General features: G+C 41.9%; 2 protein-coding genes across 4 annotated transcripts in view; one reads left to right on the top strand and one right to left on the bottom strand.

The window, feature by feature from the left end:
• The window catches only part of MAGI3 (membrane associated guanylate kinase, WW and PDZ domain containing 3), a 300,844-nt gene that overhangs the window by 107,633 nt on the left and 167,270 nt on the right, over positions 1–25,941 (top strand). The window lies entirely within an intron of this gene.
• Positions 16,778–18,355, bottom strand: LOC117075768 (endogenous retrovirus group FC1 Env polyprotein-like). The gene is made up of 2 exons (XM_033198451.1): positions 18,276–18,355; positions 16,778–17,938 (listed from the first exon to the last, which is right to left on the bottom strand). Exon 2 carries the CDS (start codon positions 17,927–17,929, stop codon positions 16,817–16,819), a length of 1,113 nt encoding a protein of 370 aa, XP_033054342.1. The 5' UTR covers positions 17,930–17,938; positions 18,276–18,355; the 3' UTR covers positions 16,778–16,816.

Raw genomic sequence — 25,941 nt, 5'->3', positions numbered from 1 at the left:
CAGAGAAAATTATGAAAATCTCTATGAACATAAACTAGAAAATCTAGAAGAAAATGGATAAATTCCTGGACACATACACCCTCCCAAGACTGAAATAGGAAGAAACTGAATTTCTGAACAGACCAATAACAAGCTCTGAAATTGATTCAGTAATAATTAGCCTACTAACCAAAAAGAGTCCAGGACTAGACAGATTCACAGCTGAATTCTACCAGATGTACGAAGAAGAGTTGATACCATTCCTACTGAAACTATTCCAACAAATTGAGGAGGAGGAACTCCTCTCTGACTTTTTCTATGAGGCCAGCATCATCCTGACCAAAACCTAGCAGAGACACAACAAAAAAAGAAAACTTCAGGCCAATATCCTTGATGAACACTGCAGCAGAAATCCTCAAGAAAATACTGACAAATCAAATCCAGCATAACATCAAAAAGCTTATCCACCATGATCAAGTAGGTTTTATCCCTGAGATGCAAGGTTGGTGTAACATATGCAAATCAATAAATGTGATTCATCACATAAACAGAACTAAAGACAAAAACCACACGATTATCTCAACAGATGCACAAAAGGTTCTCAATAAAATTCAACACTCCTCATGTTAAAAACTCTCGATAAAGTAGGTATCAAAGGAACATACCCCAAGATAGAACTATCTGTGACAAACCCATAGTGAACATCATACTGAGTGGGCAAAAGCTGGAAGCATTCCCCTTGAAAATTTGCACAAGAAAAGGATGCCCTCTCTTGGCATCCTTTTTCCAGTCTCTTGGAAAAGAATACCACTTGTTTTCAACATGGTTTTGAAAGTCCTGGTCAGAGCAATCAGGCACGAGAAAGAAAGAGCATCCAAATAGGAAGAGAGGAAGTTAAATTATTTTTGCAGATGACATAATCCTATACCTAGATAACCCCCCAGTCTCAGTCCAAAAGCTCCTCCACCTGATACACAAGTTCAGGAAGGTCTCAGGATACAAAATCAATGTGCAAAAATCACTAACTTTCTTATATACCAACAACAGTACAGCTGAGAGCCAAATCAGGAATGTAATCCCATTCACAATTGCTACAAAAAGAATAAGTACCTAGAAATACAGCTAACCAGGGAGGTGAAAGATCTCTATAAAGAGAACTACAGAATATTGGTTAAAGAAATCAGAGATGATACAAACAAATGGAAAAACATTTTATGCTCATGGATAGGAAGAATATAGCTAAAATGGCCATACTGCCCAAAGCAATGTATAGATTCAATGATATTCCTATTAAAATACCACTTACATTTTTCATATAACTTGAAAAAACTTTTGAAATTCATATGGAACCAAAAAAGAGCCCAAATAGCCAAGGTGGTCCTAATCAAAAAGAACAAAGCCAGAGGCATTATGCTACCTGACTTAAAACCATACTACAGGGCTACAGTAACCAAAACAACATGGTACTGGTACAAAAGCAGACACATAGACCAATGGAATGGATTAGAGAACCCAGAAATAAGGCCATACACCTAAAACTATCTGATCTTCAAGAAATCTGATACAAACAAGCAATGGGGAAAGGATTCCCTAGTTAATAAATGGTACTACATAACTGACTAGAGATATGCGGAAAATTGAAACTGGATGCCTTCCTACACCACATAAAAAAATTAAGCTGGATTAAAGCCTTAAATGGAAAATCCCAAACTATAAAAACCCTGGAAGACAACGTAGGCAATACCATTCTGGTCATAGGAGTGGTCAAATTTTCAAGACAAAGATGCCAAAAACAACTGCAACAGAAGCAAAAATTGGCAAATGGGATCTGATTAAACAAAAGAGCTTCTACATAGCAAAGGAAACTATCAACGGACTGAACAGACAGACAGCCTACAGAGTGGTAGAAAATATTTGCAAATGATACATCTGTCAAGATCAAATATCTAGCATCTATAAGGAACTTAAATTTACAAGACAAAGCAACCCCATTAAAAAGTGGGCAAAGAGCATGAACAGACACTTTTCAAAAGCAGACATACATGCAGTCAACAATCATGAAGAAAGGCTCAACATCACTAATCATTAAAGAAGTGCAAATTAAAACCACAGTGAGATACTATCCCACACCAGTCAGAATGCTATTATTAAAAAGTCAAAAAACAACAGATGCTGGTGAGGTTGGAGAGAAAAAAGGAACACTTATATGCTGTTGATGGGAATGAGTGTAAATCAGTTCAACCATTGTGCAAGACAGTGTGGCAATTACTCAGAGACCTAAAAACAGAAATGCCATTTGACTCATCAATTTCATGACTGGGTATATGTCCAAAGATTTATAAATCTATTATAAAGACACATGCACTTATATGTTTATTGCAGCACTATTCACAATAGTTCTGAAAGACATGGACTCAACCCAGATGCCCAATAGTAGACTAGATAAAGAAAATATACACCATGGCATCCGAAGCAGCCATCAAGAAGAATGAGATCACTTCCTTTGCAGGAACGTGGATGGAACTGGAGGCCGTTATCCTTAGCAAACAAACACAGGAACAGAAAACCAAATATCACACGTTCTCACTTACAAGTGGGAGCTAAGTAATGAGAACACATGGACACAGGGAGGGGAACAACACATGCTGGGGCCTATCAGAGGATGAATGGTGGGAAGAGGGAAAGGATCAGGAGAAATAACTATGTGTACTAGACTTAATACTTGCGTTACTAAATAATCTGTATAACAAACCCCTGGTGGACGGAGCAAGATGGCCAAATAGGAACAGCTCCAGTCTCCAACTCCCAGCGCGAGCGACACAGAAGACTGGTGATTTCTGCATTTTCAACTGAGGTACTGGGGTCATCTCTCTAGGGAGTGCCGGACAATCGGTGCTGGTCAGCTACTGCAGCCCGACCAGCGAGAGCTGAAGCAGGGCCAGGCATCGCCTCACCTGGGAAGCGCAAGGGGGAAGGGAATCCCTTTTCCTAGCCAGGGGAACTGAGACACACAACACCTGGAAAATCGGGTAACTCCCACCCCAATACCGCGCTTTAAGCAAACGGGCACACCAGAAGAATATATCCCTCACCTGGCCGGGAGGGTCCCACGCCCACGGAGCCTCCCTCATTGCTAACACAGCAGTCTGTGGCGATCTAAACGCAAGGCAGCAGCGAGGCTGGGGGAGGGGCGCCCGCCATTGCTGAGGCTTAAGTAGGTAAACAAAGCCGCTGGGAAGCTCGAACTGGGTGGAGCTCACAGCAGCTCAAGGAAACCTGCCTGTCTCTATAGACTCCACCTCTGGGGGCAGGGCTCAGCTAAAAAAACAACAGGGGAAGCAGCAGAGGCCTGAGCAGACGCGAGCGACTCTGTCTGACAGCTTTGAAGAGAGCAGTGGATCTCCCAACACGGAGGTTGAGATCTGAGAACGGACAGACTACCTGCTCAAGTGGGTCCCTGACCCCTGAGTAGCCTAACTGGGAGACATCCCCCACTAGGGGCAGTCTGACACCCCACACCTCACAGGGTGGAGTACACCCCTGAGAGGAAGCTTCCAAAGAATCAGACAGGTACACTTGCTGTTCAGCAATATTCTATCTTCTGCAACCTCTGCTGCTGATACCCAGGCAAACAAGGTCTGGAGTGGACCTCAAGCAATCTCCGACAGACCTACAGCTGAGGGTCCTGACTGTCAGAAGGAAAACTATCAAACAGGAAGGACACCTCTACCAAAACCCCATCAGTATGTCACCATCATCAAAGACCAGAGACAGATAAAACCACAAACATGGGGAAAAAGCAGGGCAGAAAAGCCGGAAATTCAAAAAATAAGAGCGCATCTCCCCCTGCAAAGGAGCGCAGCCCATCGCCAGCAACGGATTGAAGCTGGTCAGAGAATGACTTTGACGAGATGAGAGAAGAAGGCTTCAGTCCATCAAACCTCTCAGAGCTAAAGGAGGAATTACGTACCCAGCACAAAGAAACTAAAAATCTTGAAAAAAGAGTGGAAGAATTGACAGCTAGACTAATTAATGCAGAGAAGGTCATAAACGAAATGACAGAGATGAAAACCATGACACGAGAAATACGTGACAAATGCACAAGCTTCAGTAACCGACTCGATCAACTGGAAGAAAGAGTATCAGCGATTGAGGATCAAATGAATGAAATGAAGCAAGAAGAGAAACCAAAGAAAAAAAAGAAAAAGAAATGAACAAAGCCTGCAAGAAGTATGGGATTATGTAAAAAGACCAAATCTACGTCTGACTGGGGTGCCTGAAAGTGAGGGGGAAAATGGAACCAAGTTGGAAAACACTCTTCAGGATATCATCCAGGAGAACTTCCCCAACCTAGTAGGGCAGGCCAACATTCAAATTCAGGAAATACAGAGAACGCCACAAAGATACTCCTCCAGAAGAGCACTCCAAGACACGTAATTGCCAGATTCATCAAAGTTGAAATGAGGAAAAAATCTTTTTTTTTTTTTTTTTTTTTTTGTGAGACGGAGTCTCGCTCTGTCGCCCAGGCTGGAGTGCAGTGGCCGGATCTCAGCTGACTGCAAGCTCTGCCTCCCGGGTTTACGCCATTCTCCTGCCTCAGCCTCCCGAGTAGCTGGGACTACAGGCGCCCGCCACCGCGCCCGGCTACTTTTTTCTATTTTTAGTAGAGACAGGGTTTCACCGTGTTAGCCAGGATGGTCTCTATCTCCTGACCTCGTGATCCACCCGTCTCGGCCTCCCAAAGTGCTGGGATTACAGGCTTGAGCCACCGCGCCCGGCGGAAAAAATCTTAAGGGCAGCCAGAGAGAAAGGCCGGGTTACCCACAAAGGGAAGCCCATCAGACTAACAGCAGATCTCTCGGCAGAAACTCTACAAGCCAGAAGAGAGTGGGGGCCAATATTCAACGTTCTTAAAGAGAAGAATTTTAAACCCAGAATTTCATATCCAGCCAAACTAAGTTACATAAGTGAAGGAGAAATAAAATCCTTTACAGATAAGCAAATGCTTAGAGATTTTGTCACCACCAGGCCTGCCTTACAAGAGACCCTGAAGGAAGCCCTAAACATGGAAAGGAACAACCGGTACCAGCCATTGCAAAAACATGCCAAAATGTAAAGACCATCGAGGCTAGGAAGGAACTGCATCAGCTAACGAGCAAAATAACCAGTTAATATCATAATGGCAGGATCAAGTTCACACATAACCATATTAACCTTAAATGTAAATGGACTAAATGTTCCAATTAAAAGACACAGACTGGCAAACTGGATAAAGAGTCAAGACCCATCAGTCTGCTGTATTCAGGAGACCCATCTCACATGCAGAGACATACATAGGCTCAAAATAAAGGGATGGAGGAAGATCTACCAAGCAAATGGAGAACAAAAAAAAGCAGGGGTTGCAATCCTAGTCTCTGATAAAACAGACTTTAAACCATCAAAGAGCACAAGAGACAAAGAAGGCCATTACATAATGGTAAAGGGATCAATTCAACAGGAAGAGCTAACTATCCTAAATATATATGCACCCAATACAGGAGCACCCAGATTCATAAAGCAAGTCCTTAGAGACTTACAAAGAGACTTAGACTCCCATACAATAATAATGGGAGACTTCAACACTCCACTGTGAACATTAGACAGATCAATGAGACAGAAAGTTAACAAGGAGATCCAGGAATTGAACTCATCTCTGCACCAAGCGGACCTAATAGACATCTATAGAACTCTCCACCCCTAATCAACAGAATATACATTCTTCTCAGCACCACATCGCACTTACTCCAAAATTGACCACATAATTGGAAGTAAAGCACTCCTCAGCAAATGTAAAAGAGCAGAAATCAGAACAAACTGTCTCTCAGACCACAGTGCAATCAAACTAGAACTCAGGACTAAGAAACTCAATCAAAACCGCTCAACTACATGGAAACTGAACAACCTGCTCCTGAATGACTACTGGGTATGTAACAAAATGAAAGCAGAAATAAAGATGTTCTTTGAAACCAATGAGAACAAAGATACAACATACCAGAATCTCTGGGACACATTTAAAGCAGTGTGTAGAGGGAAATTTATAGCACTAAATGCCCCCAAGAGAAAGCAGGAAAGATCTAAAATTGACACTCTAACATCACAATTAAAAGAACTAGAGAGGCAAAAGCAAACACATTCAAAAGCTAGCAGAAGGCAAGAAATAACTAAGATCAGAGCAGAACTGAAGGAGATAGAGACACAAGAAACCCTCCAAAAAAATCAATGAATCCAGGAGTTGGTTTTTTGAAAAGATCAACAAAATTGACAGACCGCTGGCAAGACTAATAAAGAAGAAAAGAGAGAGGAATCAAATAGACGCAATAAAAAATGATACAGGGGATATCACCACTGACCCCACAGAAATACAAACCACCATCAGAGAATACTATAAACACCTCTACGCAAATCAACTAGAAAATCTAGAAGAAATGGATAATTTCCTGGACACTTACACTCTCCCAAGACTAAACCAGGAAGAAGTTGAATCCCTGAATAGACCAATAGCAGGCTCTGAAATTGAGGCAACAATTAATAGCCTACCCACCAAAAAAAGTCCAGGACCAGATGGATTCACAGCTGAATTCTACCAGAGGTACAAGGAGGAGCTGGTACCATTCCTTCTGAAACTATTCCAATCGATAGAAAAAGAGGGAATCCTCTCTAACTCATTTTATGAGGCCAACATCATCCTGATACTAAAGCCTGGCAGAGACACAACAAAAAAAGAGAATTTTAGACCAATATCCCTGATGAACATCGATGCAAAAATCCTCAATAAAATACTGGCAAACCGGATTCAGCAGCACATCAAAAAGCTTATCCACCATGATCAAGTGGGCTTCATCCCTGGGATGCAAGGCTGGTTCAACATTCGCAAATCAATAAACGTAATCCAGCATATAAACAGAACCAAAGACAAGAACCACATGATTATCTCAATAGATGCAGAAAAGGCTTTTGACAAAATTCAACAGCCCTTTATGCTAAAAACGCTCAATAAATTTGGTATTGATGGAACGTACCTGAAAATAATAAGAGCTATTTATGACAAACCCACAGCTAATATCATACTGAATGGGCAAAAACTGGAAAAATTCCCTTTGAAAACTGGTACAAGAGGGATGCCCTCTCTCACCACTCCTATTCAACATAGTGTTGGAAGTTCTGGCTAGGGCAATCAGGCAAGAGAAAGAAATCAAGGGTATGGAGTTAGGAAAAGAGGAAGTCAAATTGTCCCAGTTTCCAGATGACATGATTGTATATTTAGAAAACCCCATTGTCTCAGCCCAAAAGCTCCTTAAGCTGATAAGCAACTTCAGCAAAGTCTCAGGATACAAAATTAATGTGCAAAAATCACAAGCATTCTTATACAGCAGTAACAGACAAACAGAGAGCCAAATCATGAATGAACTTCCATTCACAATTGCTTCAAAGAGAGTAAAATACCTAGGAATCCAACTTACAAGGGATGTAAAGGACCTCTTCAAGGAGAACTACAAACCACTGCTCAGTGAAATCAAAGAGGACACAAACAAATGGAAGAACATACCATGCTCATGGATAGGAAGAACCAATATCGTGAAAATGGCCATACTGCCCAAGGTTATTTATAGATTCAATGCCATCCCCATCAAGCTACCAATGAGTTTCTTCACAGAATTGGAAAAAACTGCTTTAAAGTTCATATGGAACCAAAAAAGAGCCCGCATTGCCAAGACAATCCTAAGTCAAAAGGACAAAGCTGGAGGCGTCACACTATCTGACTTCAAACTATACTACAAGGCTACAGTAACCAAAACAGCATGGTAGTGGTACCAAAACAGAGATATAGACCAATGGAATAGAACAGAGTCCTCAGAAATAATACCACACATCTACAGCCATCTGATCTTTGACAAACCTGAGAGAAACAAGAAATGGGGAAAGGATTCCCTATTTAATAAATGGTGCTGGGAAAATTGGCTAGCCGTTAAGTAGAAAGCTGAAACTGGATCCTTTCCTTACTCCTTATACGAAGATTAATTCAAGGTGGATTATAGACTTAAATGTTAGACCTAATACCATAAAAACCCTAGAAGAAAATCTAGGTAGTACCATTCAGGACATAGGCATGGGCAAGGACTTCATGTCTAAAACACCAAAAGCAATGGCAGCAAAAGCCAAAATGGACAAATGGGATCTAATTAAAGTAAAGAGCTTCTGCACAGCAAAAGAAACTACCATCAGAGTGAACAGGCAACCTACAGAATGGGAGAAAATTTTTGCAATCTACTCATCTGACAAAGGGCTAATATCCAGAATCTACAAAGAACTCAAACAAATATACAAGAAAAAAACAAACAACCCCATCAAAAAGTGGGCAAAGGATATGAACAGACATTTCTCAAAAGAAGACATCCACACAGCCAACAGACACATGAAAAAATGCTCATCATCACTGGCCATCAGAGAAATGCAAATCAAAACCACAATGAGATACCATCTCACACCAGTTAGAATGGCAATCATTTAAAAGTCAGGAAACAACAGGTGTTGGAGAGGATGTGGAGAAATAGGAACACTTCTACACTGTTGGTGGGATTGTAATCTAGTTCAACCATTGTGGAAAACAGTATGGCAATTCCTCAAGGATCTAGAACTAGATGTACCATATGACCCAGCCATCCCACTACTGGGTATATACCCAAAGGATTATAAATTATTCTACTCCAAAGACACATGGACATGTATGTTTATTGGAGCACTATTCACAATTCAAAGACTTGGAATCAGCCCAAATGTCCATCTGTGACAGACTGGATTAAGAAAATGTGGCACCTGCCGGGCGCGGTGGCTCAAGCCTGTAATCCCAGCACTTTGGGAGGCCGAGACGGGCGGATCACGAGGTCAGGAGATCGAGACCATCCTGGCTAACATGGTGAATCCCCGTCTCTACTAAAAATACAAAAACTAGCCGGGCGAGGTGACGGGCGCCTGTAGTCCCAGCTACTCGGGAGGCTGAGGCAGGAGAATGGCGTGAACCCAGGAGACGGAGGTTGCAGTGAGCTGAGATCTGGCCACTGCACTCCAGTCCAGGCGACAGAGCGAGACTCCGCCTCAAAAAAAAAAAAAAAGAAAAAAAAGAAAATGTGGCACCTATACACCATGGAATACTATGCAGCCATAAAAAAGGATGAGTTTGCGTCCTTTGTAGGGACATGGATGCAGCTGGAAACCATCCTTCTTAGCAAACTATCACAAGAACAGAAAACCAAACACCGCATGTTCTCACTCATAGGTGGGAACTGAACAATGAGATCACTTGGACTCTGGAAGGGGAACATCACACATCGGGGCCTATCATGGGGAGGGGGGAGGGGGGAGGGATTGCATTGGGAGTTATACCTGATATAAATGACGAATTGATGGGTGCTGACGAGTTGATGGGTGCAGCACACCAACATGGCACAAGTATACATAGGTAACAAACCTGCACGTTATGCACATGTACCCTAGAACTTAAAGTATAAAAAAAAAAAAAACACCCCTATGATACAAGTGTACTATATAACAAACCTGCATGTGTACCCTTGAACTTAAATTTTTAAAAAGTTTATTAAGGTAAAATGGTTATTGAAAAATCTTAATCTCTGAATTAGTAACAGTTCCCACATTCTAAATGATGTATCACAATATCTCTTTATTTAAAATATAAAACTAGGCAGCAACTGAAATTATTTTCTAGTATTAGAGTCTTTTAAAAGGTGGGATTCATAAGTATTGTTTACATATTATGCATGAGTCACTGACAATTAATGTGTCTATAAACAACTCTGTTGTAGTTAGGGCTCTTTTCCCTTTTGAATTTTGATTGCTCAGCCAAGGGTTCTTTGTTGATAGGTGGTTTGAGTACTTTTTATACTATTCTTAATTCAGATCAATGAGCTTTGTTAATACTGATTTAAACTAGGTAGATTTATTTGTTTACTTGTTTTAGTTATTTTTAAGAACGACCAATTCCAGATCTATGCTAATTTAAATATGTCCTCAAAAAGTTGGTACACATTTGAAGAAACAAACCAAAACATACATTTATGTTGGAAAAATCTTGGTTCATTGTTAGGTTTTCATAGAAATTAATTCTTTCAAAGCACCTCTTAGACTATGTTGTCAGCAGCTAGATAGATGCTCCATTTACTTCAAGAAATGCAACAAAATTGAAGCCAGTTTAACTACTAAGTGATTTGAAGTAATGCAAAGTATATGGATTACTAAATCATAAAGGATCTAATTTTTTAAAAAACCCATTTGTCAAGCTTTCATATAAATATAACACTTAAAACAATAAGCACATATACCATTATATAATTCAAGAAGATTTTTTACTTGTAGACTTCCAAAGAATATGGCATTTTGTTTTAGTTTTTGAAGTACCTTTCTCTCTCTCTCTCTTTTTTTTTTTTATTTCAGTAGGTTTTTGGGGAATGAATGTTGTTTGGTTACATGAATAACTTTAATGGTGATTTCTGAAATTTTGATGCGCCCATCACCTGAGCAGTGTACACTGTACCCAGTGTGTAGTCTTTTATCCCTAACTCCCCTTCCACCCTTTCCCCCCGAGTCCCCAAAGTTCATTGTATGAAGATACTGTACCTTTCTTTTAATGCCAGTTTATAATGCATGTTTGAACTTCTAGCTTCATTAAGTCTGGGAAGGTAAGGTATACATAGTAAGAACTAAACCTGCTAAAGATCGTCCTGTTTATGCAACATCGTTAATTTAACAAATAAGCAGAGTAACGCATTTAGGACTAAAGTTTATGTTCGTCATTAGGGATATAAAGTCTGTTATCCCTAGGATCTTAGAGACTAAGAGAGCGGTATAAACAAATATTTATAGTAAACTCTATAATTACTGTAGAAAATATCACAGAGCACAACAACTGAGCTAACTGTGCCATATTAAAGTAGAGCAGTATTACGACTGCATAAATCAAAACAGCTGACATCATTAGACCTGCTATGATTGGTAAGAGGTTTTTCTCTTTGACAAGTGGTTGTGATATATGTAAGAATTCCTAGTTTTTCTTTAATATGATAGATAAACCTGACTAATGATTTTGAAGCATTTAGTGGTTGAAATCTTTCTGTGAGCTTTTTGTTTATCTTTTATTTTTAGCCTGATAGTCTGATAAAGGAACTGTGCTTTAATTTGCTTCTTTTTTGTTTGTTGCTAATGCTTTTTATGATTTTCAGATATTTCAACTTCATTGTTGAAAATGAACATATTTTCAGGTAGCTATTATATTTTAATTGATTACAACTTAGATTTTAAATTTGCTGAAGTTTTTCTTTGCCAAGGGTAAGGTTTCTTGGCAATATAAAATAGAATCATCATGTGTTTTTGTCCCCAGAAAATTAGCTTCATGTTTTCTGAATTCGAGGTTTGAATTAATAATTGGGAATGCCATTTGATTGATGGATGGATAAATGCTTATGATAGCTCACTATCTATGAAATCCTGCATGTATTTGTTAAATGTGACTGTCAGCACTAAGTAAATCAGTAAACAGATTACTTTTCCACCCTAAGGATTTGCAGAGTCTCTTAGAATTTCACAAAAGGAGCAAACGTCTGCCTTGGTAGAATAAACTTTGATAATCAGTTTCTTGTTTGTTTCTAGCATTTTGTTTATCTGTTTATCGATCTATTTCTTAGTATAATTATGATTGCATTTTATATTGGACTTTTTTTTTTTTTTACCTTTTAAAAAACCACACTGAACCAGTTTTCAATTGTTTAAACTTTCAGGATGTTTAAATATTTGTGTTTATAATTTTCAGAATTTTTGCTCAGTTTTGGGATAGAACCGATTACCAAAGGTAAACCTGACCCTTAATGAGCAAGTAAATTTGTAGGCTGGATACATTTTTTTTTTAAGGAATTATTATCTAGTCCAAATTAGCCTTCAAGATACATTATCTATTGACTGAGGCTCCTTAGATCTCTTATAAAATGCATTATATTGCCTGACTTGAATATTATATTATCTAGGTATAGCAATGTCATTAAAGCTTAATTGAGGCCATGGGTGGTGGTTCACACCTGTAGTCCCAGCACTTTCGGAGGCGAAGGCAGGCAGATCACTTGAGGTCAGGTGTTCAAAACTAACCTGGACAACATGGAGAGAACCTGTCTCTACAAAAATACAAAAATTAGCCGGGTGTGGTGGTGTGTGCCTGTAAGTCCCAGCTACTTGGAGGCTGAGGTGTGTGGATCACTTGAGCCCAGGAGGTGGGGGTTGCAGTGAGCTAAGATCACACCACTGCACTCCAGCCTGGGTGTCAAAGCGAGACCCTGTCTCAGGAAAGAAAAAAAAAAAAAAGAGCTTAATTGATTGAACCAGATTCAAGAAAACAGTGCTAAATTATGGTTTTCTCAACACTGTAAATATCTTTTTCAATCTTCAGCTTCATTAACTTCTATAATTTGAAATTATCCCAATTATTACCTGACATGTACTAAAATTCCCTAAAATGGATCTTCATTAGCATTTTCACAGTACGGTAATTTTCTCTCTGTATATATATTTATATAGTCACATATATGCACATAGATTATACAAGCATTACTTTTCTATAACTGTAAGGTCAGAATTTGAAGTTGTGTTTTCTTTATCTTTTTATTTCCAATACTTGGCATCAAGTTGATATTCATTGGAAGTAAAGGAGGAAGGAAATGAATAATCTTCAGATGCTAAGAACATTACACTTAAATTATTATTAAATCTAATTTGCATTCTCATATATTTGGTTAGCTTGGTTATTTTAACAAGAATATAAAAATATATGTGACTGGGAATGATATGAATAGAAACTTCTGGAAAATGGAATGGTAAGGTCTAGAGAAGTGGTAAATATCTCATCACTGGAAATGAGCAAGCGGAGGTTAGGTTATTCTTTGACACTGATATTGAAGCAGAGAATCCCTATAATGGATAGAAAGTTCAAAGTGACCTTTAGGATCTTTTATCTTCAGATTTCTATGAAAAGTGTATTTACTTTAATAATAAGGTTAAGATGTTGGAGTACGTAGAGTAAAAACCTAGAAAAGAACCAGATGTTAGAAAGGAGATTTCTTAGCAAAATACAGTTAAAGAGTATTTCTCATATTTTATATGGGAAGAAGGAACTTTGATATTTAAGTAGGAACCATCCTCTAGGGGACTCTATTGATTAAACAGGAAATGTAGAAACTAGACAAAGAAAAAAGAATTTGGCTATATGAAAGTTAAAACTTATATTGCAAAAGAGAACATAAACAAAAGTAGTAGTCCAAATAAAATTCAGGAAATAAAATATTTGTAACAGAGATGCCAGATAACAAATTTGTGTCTATAATATGGAAACAACTCTTATAATTTGTTTAGAAGACAAACAACCCAATGGATAATGGGCAAAGGATATGAATAGGCAATTTTGGGAGATCAAATTTAGATGGTCATTTCAAAAGATGCTCAGACTTATTAACTGTTAGTGATATGCAAATTAAAATAACACCAAACTATCATTTTACATGCACAAGTTTGTCAAAGATTAAAATGGTCAAGACACTTTGGCATGGGGATATGGAAAGTTATTGAATACATTGCTGTTGGAAATGTAGAGTTATTTTATCTCTTTTTTGGAAGGTAATCTGGCAATATGTATTAAAATGGAAAATACACATACTCTATGCTCCAGTAATTCCACTTCAGGAAATATATCCCTAAGAAATAAAAGTACTGGTATGTACAAGGATATTTATTTCAGCACTGTTTATAGTATAAAAAATTACAAACAAAATAATGCTTGTTAATGGAATGGATAAATTATAGTATACTGCAGCACAAATCATTATATTACTATCACAAAAAGCACTGTATGAATTAGAGGGACTTTCTGTGAGGTACTATTGAATGAGGAAAGAAAGATATACAGAAGTATGTATTAATACATCCAATTCTTTTGTAGAACAGTGGCCAAAATCCTTTGTGTGAGTTTATGTATGAGTATGTGAGCCTACACATTTATATGTTCATATGGCAGGGCAGTATGTAGCAAAAGAGAAGAATTCATACTCAGTGGTTAACATGTTTTTAGAGAGTTATAATAATACAGCAGGAGTAGGAAGGAAAAGGGAGGTAGGCCCATACCAGGTAATTAGATGTGAGAATGGAACTCAAAGAACAAGTCAAGACTCAACATTTAAATTTGAGAATGAACTATAGAGGCAATATTAGATGCTAACAAAAACCAGATGTAATAGCTAACCCTTTAACATCTATCTGTATTTTTTGTCATATATTTTAGTAAGTTTCTGCTTCACCTTGGTCAGCAAAAGCTCAGCAATAGGTTTTGTAATATTTTCTGCTTTAACTAGCTCAAATAAACCTATTAATTGAAAACTTGTAACAGCTTTTATTTATTCAACCGATGTTGATTGATCACCTGCTTTCTGGCAGGCATTGTTATGGCCCCTACAATGACACATAAGACATACAAGGTCCCTACATAATAAAAAAATAAATATATAATGTCAGATCACATAAAAGCTATGAAGAAAAAGCATTTTTTCAGCAGATAAAAAGGGACAGAGTAGGGAAGGGAAAAGGAGAAGAGGTTTAACTATTTTGGATAGGGTAGTGAGGAAAAGTTTTTCTTTCAGAAGGTGAATTTGACAAAAAATTTGAATGAAATGAAGAATCAGGCCAACTGTATATCTGGGAGAAGAACCTTTCAGTCAGATAGAACAAGTAAGAAGACCTTGAGGCCTTGACTTATTCTAGAAACTTGAAGACCAGAGTGACTAAAGCATAGGGACATAGAGTGTGAATAGATGAGTTCGAAAAGGTGGGTAGGGCCTGAGCTTGTACGGCGTTGTTACACTTGTAAAGAGATATGATTTCATTCTGGTTGAGGTGAGAAGGTAGGGAGGGTTATGACCACTGGAAGATTATGGACATTGGAGGCTGTGCTAATTTGGATTTAAGAAAGCTCACTCTGATTGCTCTGTAGGAAATTGATTCTAGGGGATAAGAGGAGAAGCAAGAAAGACTATTGCTCTAGAGTAGGCAAGAGATGATGGTGACCCTATTAATTAGTAGAAGTAGTGAGAAAGGAGTCAGATTTCAGATACATTTTGAAGGTTAAGGGAGGAGTGCTTGAAGATCATGAGAGAAGGGACTGATAGATTTTAGTTGGGTCCACTTTGGAATCACACAAAACTATTTTTAAGTTTGAATATACTTTAGTGCCCCCAGCATTAATTATGTAGAACGTTTTAGACTGTTTAAAAGCAAAACAGATAAATTAAAAGGGGGTTAGTGATTAAAACTTCTCTTTCCTATAAATCTCAAAGCAATCACAAGATCCCTCCAAACTTCATATCCCTTTTTTTTGCTAATGGTTGTAGATCACACCAGTGTTCTACATTTCATATTCTCTCAGAACTTGCTTTGGCTCTCAATGTCATCCTGTTGTAATGATAATTAAAGTTAAGGTAACAAAAACCACTTATTGTTTACCGTGTGAAAAGTATTCATTTAAGTGCTTTTGCTATGTTAAATCCTTTTATCCTCAAAACAACCCTATTGTAACAAAAAACCAAGTTCAGTAGCTTGCCACTCACAGTGTCCAATTAACAAGAGCAAGGTCTAGTATAAAGACAGCTGCTTTTTGTTCCAAAGGTAGCTTATAGGAAGAAGTGTAGGCTTCCTGCCTTAAGGGTACCACTTCCCTTTTGGAGCAGAAAGCAGCTGCTTTTAAAGGGGTTGCCTGGCATACTGGCATGATGGCATTCAGGGGAGAAAGCAAGCAGGTGGGGAGTCTGTGTACTAGCTTTGGTGCTTTATCTACTGGGTAGTCGAGGTGGTGACTGCTGGTGCCTTCTTGGGCAGGCCTAGGTTGTAAAAAGCATCCCCAAACTCTCCAGATGGGAGAGAGTTTCATAGTGGGCATGCTTTGGGTTGTAGATGGACTGTTGTCTCTTGAGGCAACCTCCTGATGGGTGAGAGTTCTGTACATAGTTAGATGAACTTGTCCTGTAGGAAATGTCTTGTAAAGAGGAAGTAAAATAGAGCTAAGTAAAAAGTTGGGGAAAGGAGGGAAGAGAAAAGAAGAGAGAGAAAAAATAATTAAACTATCTCTTGGAAAATTGGGATACACTATGAGGTAGTTGCTATAGCTGTTTTACATGTGAGGAAACTACTAATATATGTGTACTGTAAGTGACATTAGGTAAACTCAGCACCTAAGTGTAATGCCCAGACCCGCGATGACCCGAAAGCAACCACCAGAGTCCAGAGACAAAGCCAAGTGGCAGGGATCGCTTTATTTCGAGTTCGAACTCGGTTCCCTCCAGCTAGGTATCCGATCCTAGGGAGAGACCCCAAGCTCGGTGTTCAGCCGTCTTTTATAGTCAGACACAAACAAGTTACAGCAAGTTACAGAGTCACTGGGAATTTTTACAGTTGTAGGTTTACAATTGGCTGACATTTAAAGTTAAACATTAGTCAGTTGTTCGTTGGTTCCCGCCCTTTGACCAAACCACAAATGGCCGCTTGCCCTGCTAGGGACTTTCCAGATAACCTTGTTGTTTTAGCATTAAGGGGAGTTTCCTGACTTTTCTGACCTCTGATATATAGTATTTTTCCACTCCTCGTTCCCCCCTCTCTCTAGTATCTTGAGAGCCAATCTTGGGTCTTATATGTCTGATTCGGAAGTCTCGGTGAGTATAGGTTGGTACTGGGCTCTCAGGACCATAAGCTGGACAGTGTTGAGTCTTTATTTTACAAAGTTTGTTAATCTGTTTATTATACATGGTCCTATAGTGAGTAAGAGAAGTATACTTATGAATGGTCCTATGAGGGGCACTAGAAGGGAGTACATGGAGGAATTCCACCAGCTGTTGGCAGCAGAGGTGAATTGTTGTTTCTGCAATTCTAGGCTGAGTTTATGTAGTTGTTGAACTCGCGTTTCTACCAGTCCAGATTCATTTATGTAGAAACAACAATCTTCTCTGAGGAAAAGACAGGTCCCTCCTTTTTTGGCCGTTAACAGGTCTAGTGCACGGCGGTTTTGTAAAGTAACTTGGGCAAGGGAAGTCAATTGTCTCTGTAATGAGGTAAGGGATTCAGCGGAAGTTTCCATAGCTATGGAGAATTGATGAGAGAGTTTTCCAGTGCTGATAAGGGAGTGACCTAAAGCTCCCCCGGCTAGTCCTGCAGCAACTAAGGACGTGGTGAGTGAGACCCCGGCTACTAGGGGGAGGAATATAGCTCGTTTTGGTCTAGGGAAAGGGGCAGAGTCCCACCTGGAAAATTCTGCAGGGGTGCACAAGGTTAGTTGGGGGACTAGCGTGACAGGGAGACACAGTAGGGTTAGAGTGGCCTGAGTGGAAAGGTTCTTATATAGGGTCCCATTGCACCAGAAGAAAGAACCAGGAGGGGCAAAGAGGGTTGAGTTGGGAGTGGAAGTTGTATTACAGAGGGTAGTGCCGGCATTTGAATAACAAAAGGAAACTTGTGTCTGTCCACGGTTTAGGAACAAGGGGACATCAGGGATCGGGGGTGGTATGTGGCTATTGTTAGGGTTTAGGCTGAGAGAAGCGTTAGACGGGCCTAGAAGTGGAACTGCGGTTAACGGCGGTCGCCCTAGAGCTGTGCAGAAGAAGCATGCAGAGAGATTGCCTAGGCCAGTGGCGTTTGCGATTTCTAACCCTTCTCTTAATAGGGATAACCAGGAAAAGGGGCGGGTAGGAGTTAAAGTTGAAAGCTGGACATTTAATTCCCTTTCCGGGTTCTGTATAGCCGCGTGTAGGGCAGTCTGGATCTGAACAAGGGAACGCCAGAGAAAGAGATGGCTACTAGGCCAGGTAGTTCCTGAAGTCAAGTACATAGCCCCTTTTTGCTGGGAAGTCCAGCGGGAGTCCCAGGGGTCCCAGATAACCCAGGTGTAGCCTGATGTGGTTTTAAAGAAATTGTGTGACTGCCACGTTTGACTGGATAGGGACTCAGAAGTTTTTAAGATTTTAACGGTGTGGATTTTGCAGGACCTATATGGACAGCTGACACTTTGTTCTACCCATGAGTTATTACAATAAGAGAGTGTTTGGTCAAAGAGGAAACAAATTGCAGGTGCTGCTTTTCCTGGCTGGTGTTTAAAATCAGTGAAATTTAGATGGATGGGAGTGTTACAACCCCCAGGGGGACAGTCAGCAGTGCCTAATACATAGCCCTTTTATTCTGTCTGAGCATAATTGGTCCAGTTCTCAGTCAGGAAGAAACGCCAAGCGAAAGGGGATGTTGCCGGGTTCGCCTGGGTCTCCCCACAAGGGATCCATAAGAGTAGAAGAGTTATAAAGGAGGTAGGTGTCATAGTTACAGTTTAGGTTGCTGACGGCATAGAACAAGTTTTAGAGGGTTTTCTTTGGTCCGTCAACTGTCCAGGTTGCTGCCTCTCCCGTCGAGGATGTAACAAGGTCCGAGAGCGGGTCTATAGGCTTGGCGTGGGTGTGATGAATCCAGACGGTGATGCCTTCCACTTTGAGGGCTGTAGGCGTAGTCAGGATCACCTGGAATGGTTCTTTCCACCGGGGTTCTAGGGTTTCTTGTCGGTGGCACTTGACGAGGACCCAGTCTCCCGGTTTGTATTGATGTGGAATGGGTGGAGGCCCAGCTTCATATAGTTCTTTTAGCTTGGGCCAGACTTCCTCATGAACTCTCTGTAGGGCTTGTAAGGAGAACAAAAGTTCAAGACCATTATCTGTGTCAGCTTTGAGGAGATTGTCTTTAAGGTTAGGGAGGATAGGGGGTGGTTTGCCATACATTATTTCATAAGGGGTAAGTCCTAGTTTATAAGGAGAGTTACGTGCCCGGAACAGAGCGTAGGGGAGGAGGACTACCCAGTTAGCGCCAGTCTCCATGGTCAATTTGGTTAGGGTCTCTTTTAATGTTCTATTCATTCTTTCTACCTGACCTGAGCTTTGGGGTCGATAAGCACAATGTAGTTTCCAATTAGCCCCAAGGATGGAAGCCAGTCCCTGACTTACCTTTGCGGTGAAGGCCGGCCCATTATCCGACCCTATCATGACTGAAAAGACGTACCTGGGCAGGATTTCTTCTAGGATCTTTTTGGCCACAATCTGTGCAGTTTCTTTTTTTGTCGGAAAAGCTTCTGCCCATCCTGAGAATGTATCTATAAAAACTAGTAAATATTTGTATCCATATTTTCCTGGCTTTGTTTCAGTAAAGTCAATTTCCCAATATACCAGGTCTATCTCCCGTGTGTCTTTTTCCCGTGGTCTGGGTCCCGTGACTGGCGTTATTGAGTTGACATACTACACAGTTTTTAACCGTGGCGTCTACTTTTTCAGGGGCGTTTTAAATTTTTAGTCCAGCGTGTTGAATAAAATCTAACATCCGCCGCAGGCCCAGATGAGTGCTTCGGTGGATTTGTGCTATTACTCGCTGCCCCAACCTGTCCGGGAGAATGGTATTGTTGTTAGAATCTTTCCACCACTGATTACTGACCTGTGCTCCAGGGAGTTTACTTATCCACTGGAGGTCTTCTTCTGAGTATTCTGGGTGAAAGGGCAATTCTCTGGGCCCGGGATCAGGCAGCTGGAGGGCCAGCAGCTGAGGAGTGGTTTTAGCCACGTCTTTTGCAGTCTGGTCAGCCAGGTTGTTTCCTCGAGTGACTGGGTTAGTGGCTTTTTGATGTCCCGGACAGTGGACGATAGCCAGCTTTTTGGGTTCCCAAAGGGCAGCCAGAAGATTTAAGATTTCTTCTTTATTTTTAATGTCTTTTCCTTCAGCTGTGAGAAGCCCCCTCTCTCTGTATATAGCCCCATGTATGTGGGCAGTGGCAAATGCATACCGGCTGTCAGTATATACTGTCAGTTTACGGTCTTTGCCTAGTTTCAGGGCTTGTGCCAAGGCTATTAACTCAGCCTTTTGAGCCGATGTTCCTGGAGGTAAAAGCTCAGCCCAAACTATCTCAGTCTCTGAGGTTACCGCCGCCCCCGCATACCTCTGTCCTTGGTGAACGAAGCTGCTTCCGTCAGTGAACCAGGTGAGGTCTGCATCTGGTAGCGGTCGGTCCTGGAGGTCTTCTCTGACTCCATGTACCTGGGCTAGTATTTCAGCACAGTTGTGGAGCAGCTTACTTAAGTCTGGGTCTGGCAGCAATGATGCTGGGTTTAGGGTTGTCGGGGGCTTAAATGTTATTCTGAGGGGGTTTAGCAACAGCCCTTGAGAATGGATAAGCCGAGCATTGCTGAGCCATCGGTCAGGGGGTTGTTGGAGGATGCCTTCGACAGCATGAGGGGTGGTGACTTGTAATTCTTGGCCCATGGCCAGTTTGTTAGCGTCTTTGACCATCAGGGCCGTTGCAGCAATCATCCGGAGGCAAGGAGGCCATCCTGCAGCTACCAGGCCCAGTCTCTTCGAGAGGTATGCAGCCGGTCTGCGCCAGGGACCTAAATTTTGAGTTAATACTGCTTTCGCTATGCCCCAGCTTTCGTCCACGTATAAGTGGAAAGGCTTAGAGACATCCAGAAGACCCAGCGTGGGGGCCAAGAGCAGAGCAGTTTTGATTTGCTGGAAAGCTTGCTCAGCCTCTTCGGTCCAATTGAAGGGCTGCTGCTCTTTGGTAGCCTGATAGAGGGGTTTTGCCAGTTCAGCGAAGCCAGGTATCCAGAGTCTGCAGAACCCTGCAGATCCCAGGAACTCTCTTACCTGTCATGTTGACTGCGGTCTGGGGATCTGTAGGACAGTCTCTTTTCGAGCATTTGTTAGCCAGCGCTGTCCCCCTCTAAGTAGATACCCCAAGTAGGTTACCTCTGGCCTGCAGATCTGGGCCTTTTTAGCTGAGGCTCGATAACCCAGGTTTCCCAAGGTTTTCAGGAGGTCTTTGGTTCCTTGGATGCAGGCCTCTGGGGACGTTGCCGCTATTAAGAGATCATCAACATACTGCAAGAGAGTTATACTGGGGTGTTGGCATCAGTACTCACCCAAGTCTTTGTGGAGGGCTTCATCAAACAGAGTTGGGGAGTTTTTGAATCCTTGTGGCAGTCTGGTCCACGTCAGTTGGCCACTTATGCCTCTCGCAGAGTCTGTCCACTCAAAGGCAAAAATTTCCTGGCTTTTAGGGGCTAAAGGCAGGCTAAAAACATCTTTTAGGTCTAGAACAGTATACCATTGATTTTCAGGACTCAAGGTACTCAGGAGGGTGTATGGATTTGGCACTGTCGGGTGTATGTCCATTACCCTTTTATTGACTTCTCTTAAGTCTTGTACCGGCCTATATTCTTTACTGTTGGGTTTTTGTATTGGTAGCAGCGGAGTGTTCCATGGTGAGTGGCAGGGGCGTAGGACTCCATGATCTAGGAGTCAGCGGATGTGTGGTATAATTCCCTCTTTGGCTTCCAGGGCCATTGGGTATTGGCGCACGCGAACAGGCTCCATCCCGGGCTTAAGCTCAACAAAAATGGCGGGACGGTGCTTTGCTAGCCCTAGCCCTCCTGTTTCTGCCCAAGCCTCCGGGAAGTTCTGGAGCCAGGAGTCTATATTTTGGTTAGGAGGCGTTAACTCCTGGTGAAGCCGGTACTCATCCTCTAGAGTTACGGTAAGAACAGATAGTGGCCTGTTTTGGGAGTCAGTCACTTTGGGCCCTTCTGGTTGAAAATGGATTTGTGCCCCCATTTTTGTCAACAGATCTCTCCCCAACAGGGGACAAGGGCTGTCAGGGATGACCAGGAAGCTATGGGACACTTTCCCGGTTCCCAAGTTTACTGCTCTCTGGGTTGTCCATGGATATTTCTTGGAGGAGTTGGAAGATAACTTTCCATAGGGCTTGACTAAGACCGAATGTTGTGCCCCGGTATCGACCAGGAACTGGACCAGGGACCCCTCCACTTGTAAAGTTACCCTAGGTTCGGGGAGGGAATCTGAACCCCATCTCCCCTAGTCTGTATCTTGGGTAACTAGTATCGGCATAGATTTGGGCTGCCATTGTCCTTGGCCTGGCTGGCGCTGTTTCTTTTTGGGGCAGTCTTTTATCCAGTGACCAATTTCTTTACAGTATGCACACTGGTCTTTACTCAGATTGCGCCTAGGGGCACGCGTGGATTGGGTGCTTCCTGGCGGTGGTTGCTCTTATTGAACGACCACCGCCAGGACTTTGGTCATTTTCTCAGTGGCCCTAATTTGTCTTTCCTCTGGAGCATCTCTGTTGTTGTAAACTCTCTGTGCTATGCGAAGGAGGTCCTGGACCTGTTTTCCCTCCAAATCTTCTAATTTTTGTAGCTTTTTAAAAATATCTGGGGCCACCTGGTTGACAAAGGACATAACGACTGCTGCCTGATTTTCAGGTGCCTCTGGATCTATAGGCGTATACTGTCTAAAGGCTTCCATTAGTCTTTCTAGATAAACAGCGGGGCTTTCTGTTTTTCCCTGTAAAACGGAATATACCTTAGCCAAATTAGTGGGCTTGCGAGCTGCAGCCCGGAGACCCGCCATTAGAGTCTGGCGATAAACAAGTAGCTTTCCCCTACCTTCTGTTGTATTGTAGTCCCACGTTGGCCTGGTCAAGGGAAATGCTGCATTAATGAGGTCGGGGTTTGCAGTTGGTTGACGGTCATCTCCAGGAACCAACTTTCTAGCCTCTACCTGGATTCTCTCCCATTCCTCCGTTGTGAACAGAATGCGGAGGAGCTGTTGGCAGTCATCCCAGGTGGGCTGATGAGTGAACATGACACTATCTAGAAGGGCTGTTAGGTCCTTGGGGTTATCAGAGAACCGGGCATTCTGAGCCTTCCAGTTTTATAGGTCACTGGTAGAGAATGGCCAATACTGGAGTCTAGGGTTACCTGTGTCATCGGGGGGTCCTATTTCCCTTAAGGGGGCGCTACAGTGGAATCGGGAACTCGCGGAGTTGCCTCACGCTGGACATGCCCGCGCGTTCGCCCTGCCGGCCCTTGCCGGCCCTCCCGAGCCATGTTCACTTTCAGTTTCTCCTGGTGCCGCGGCCGCTTCTCGGCCCTCATGGCTTCCTGGGAGTGCGGCCGGTTGGGCTTGGGCATGGGGTCCGGGAGGGGGAGGATAAAGTGGGGGTTCCAAGGATGTGAGGTCCTGGCTGTCAGGCAACACAGGGGACAAGGGGGCAGTTGGAGTTTTTGGTCTTTTGGTGGTCCCAGTTGGTTGCACGACTAGGGTTTTGCAGGGTTCAGAGGTCAGCAGAAAGGGAGCTAGCAACGGGGGTGGATTTTCCACCAGATCTTGCCAGACTAAAATGTAGGGGATCTGATCTGGGTGTCCCGAACGACCTGGCAGGAAAACCCTTGATTTTATCTGGAGGATGATGGGGAGGCAAAAAGTTCCCTCGGCTGGCCAGCCTACGCCGAAGGTGGGCCACTCAGAGCGGCAGAGGGTTATTAATTTTCCCTTTTTAAGTTCTATACTGAGATCATGTCCCCTTGCTCTCACATCTTTAAAATTATTGACAAGGAGAGAAAGTGGTGTGGTCTGGGAGTTGCCCATTCCGAGGAAGTCCTGTTGATAGAAGATGGGTGGTAATGGTTATTAGTGCCTGATATAGGACTGGCTCCGAAGCTCCTGTAAATCAAGGTAAATTAGTAAGGGGTGAGCAACAGATAACTTCCAACAACCAAGATATATTGATCGCTAGCGCGTCTCGGGCTTAGGACCCGACCAGAAGCAGATGGGCCACAGAATACAGAGCCCCAGATGAGGTACCGGAGGACGTCTCCCACCGGCCTCCACTGACTGTCCTATAGCGCGTCCGCCAGGACTAGATCAGTCTCATATACAGACCCCGCGGGATTATTCAGAGGCAGAGACAACATATAAACAGAGCCGGCTTACTCACTTTTGCGATGACCCGTTGGCCTGGGGTCTGGTGGGCTTAGGGGCAATCCCGGACGAGCCCCCAAGATGTAATGCCCAGACCCGTGATGACCCAAAAGCAACCACCAGAGTCCAGAGACAAAGCCAAGTGGCAGGGATCGCTTTATTTCGAGTTCGAACTTGATTCCCTCCAGCTAGGTATCCAATCCTAGGGAGAGACCCCGAGCTCAGTGTTCAGCCGTCTTTTATAGTCAGACACAAACAAGTTACAGCAAGTTACAGAGTCACTGGGAATTTTTACAGTTGTAGGTTTACAATTGGCTGACATTTAAAGTTAAACATTAGTCAGTTGTTCGTTGGTTCCCGCCCTTTGACCAAACCACAAATGGCCGCTTGCTCTGCTAGGGACTTTCCAGATAACCTTGTTGTTTTAGCATTAAGGGGAGTTTCCTGACTTTTCTGACCTCTGATATTCAGTATTTTTCCACTCCTCATAAGCCTGCTCAGCGTGGCACATTATATTTTATAGTATCCTCTCCCCTACTTGTAAGGGGATAGCATTTATGTTACTTCACTAATCTTTTATATTCTTCTGTTTTACATTATATTGAAAAACTGTAAGTAGAAGGTTTGAGGGAATAGATAATGCTTTAAAATTTTGGCATCTGTAAATCTGACCTTTTTCTCTTATACTTCCAAGTTTGAATATCCTGTTGATTTTTTTCTTAGACCACCCAAATATCTTGAAAGTTACCATGCTTTTGAACCTAAACAGTGTCTCTCAGATGACATTTCACTTCTAGAAGTTACACAAAAGTCTTTCAACAGATAATGTCTTGATTTTTGATTCACAGAATATGGTCATTGTATTACTTTATCTTTGTATCCTCAGGGCCCACACAGCACTTGGCACACAGAAAATGCTTAGTGAATGTTTACTGAATGACTGAATGGAAGAACAGTTTCTCTGTGTGATGTGATCTCATTTTTACCTCCTAAAGAAAGACAGGTTTGCTCTCTAAGATGGGAAAATACAATCACTGACTGCCCCAGATTAGACACCCCAGTGGAAAAAGAGAGGTTCTATCTTCCAGTATTCATGTCAGCCTTATTGAAGAATTCTGGCCCTTTTGGGGGTCATGTGCCTACCATTTGGACCAATCGTTACTGGCAAAAAAATGAGCTATTACAACTGGCTAAGCCTAGGTCAAGTTTTCCTTTTAATGGCCATGGAGGTATATTGCATTACTGAAAAGAAAGCTATGTGGAGCTTGAGCAAACAAAGAATGGCAGCTGTAATTATCCACAACAAAAATTATATAGAATTAAATTTCCAAACAGGTCTCAACTCTTGTTTGCAAATTTATGAAAATTATAAATTTATGAAAGAGTGCAAGTTGAAAAGAAAAGAAACATGGTATGTAAACATGGGAAATGTACATTTTAGTATTTTTGTTAGGGGGAAAGAGAGAAGCAGAGGTGAACTCTGTGAAGTGATTGAAAATAGAAATCTTAAGGGTAGGCACCTCTCTTTTCATCTTTCCATACAGAGATTTTAATTCGTCTGGTCAAAAGGCTGCAATTCAAGTTTTTTTTGCAGACCTGGCTCATTTCCTACTGTTTTCCTCATGGGCTCAAAGGTCCATTGAAGTGGTAAATAAATGTACTTTGAAGCTATCACAACTCACCTTGTGTAGTTGAACTTGCTTAGGGGCCATTATCACAGTTCCTAGTAAGCCAAGCTTGTTTCTGATAGCTGTGGAGGGTATGAGAAAGAACAGAATTGGATAGAGAACCATTTGGGAAATGGGAGAGGTGTGAGTGCTGACATGCTTTCCCCTCCATCGCTAATAAACTTCTAGTGCGATTCCTTGTTCTTTTAAATGTACCTGTAGCACATTTTGCTCTATGCAGGAAGTATTCCTTAATGAAAGAATGGAGTCAGAGCAAAAGGAAACATCTAAGCTTTATTGATCTGTGCTTATCTTACATTGCTGCTCTCTGCTGAGAAATTGATTGATGTTTTTTGAAAAATACCTTCAG

This window comes from Trachypithecus francoisi, unplaced genomic scaffold, assembly GCF_009764315.1.
Source record: "Trachypithecus francoisi isolate TF-2019V2 unplaced genomic scaffold, Tfra_2.0 Lachesis_group5, whole genome shotgun sequence".
In the NCBI taxonomy this organism is placed as follows: domain Eukaryota; kingdom Metazoa; phylum Chordata; class Mammalia; order Primates; family Cercopithecidae; genus Trachypithecus; species Trachypithecus francoisi.
The sequence above is the reverse complement of the archived record's forward strand: the minus strand, read 5'-3'. Positions and strand labels throughout refer to the sequence as shown.

What these genes read in the sequence shown, in the direction of transcription:
- LOC117075768 (XM_033198451.1), bottom strand. Translation starts at nt 17,929, where the DNA reads ATGTACTTGACTTCAGGAACTACCTGGCCTAGTAGCCATCTCTTTCTC.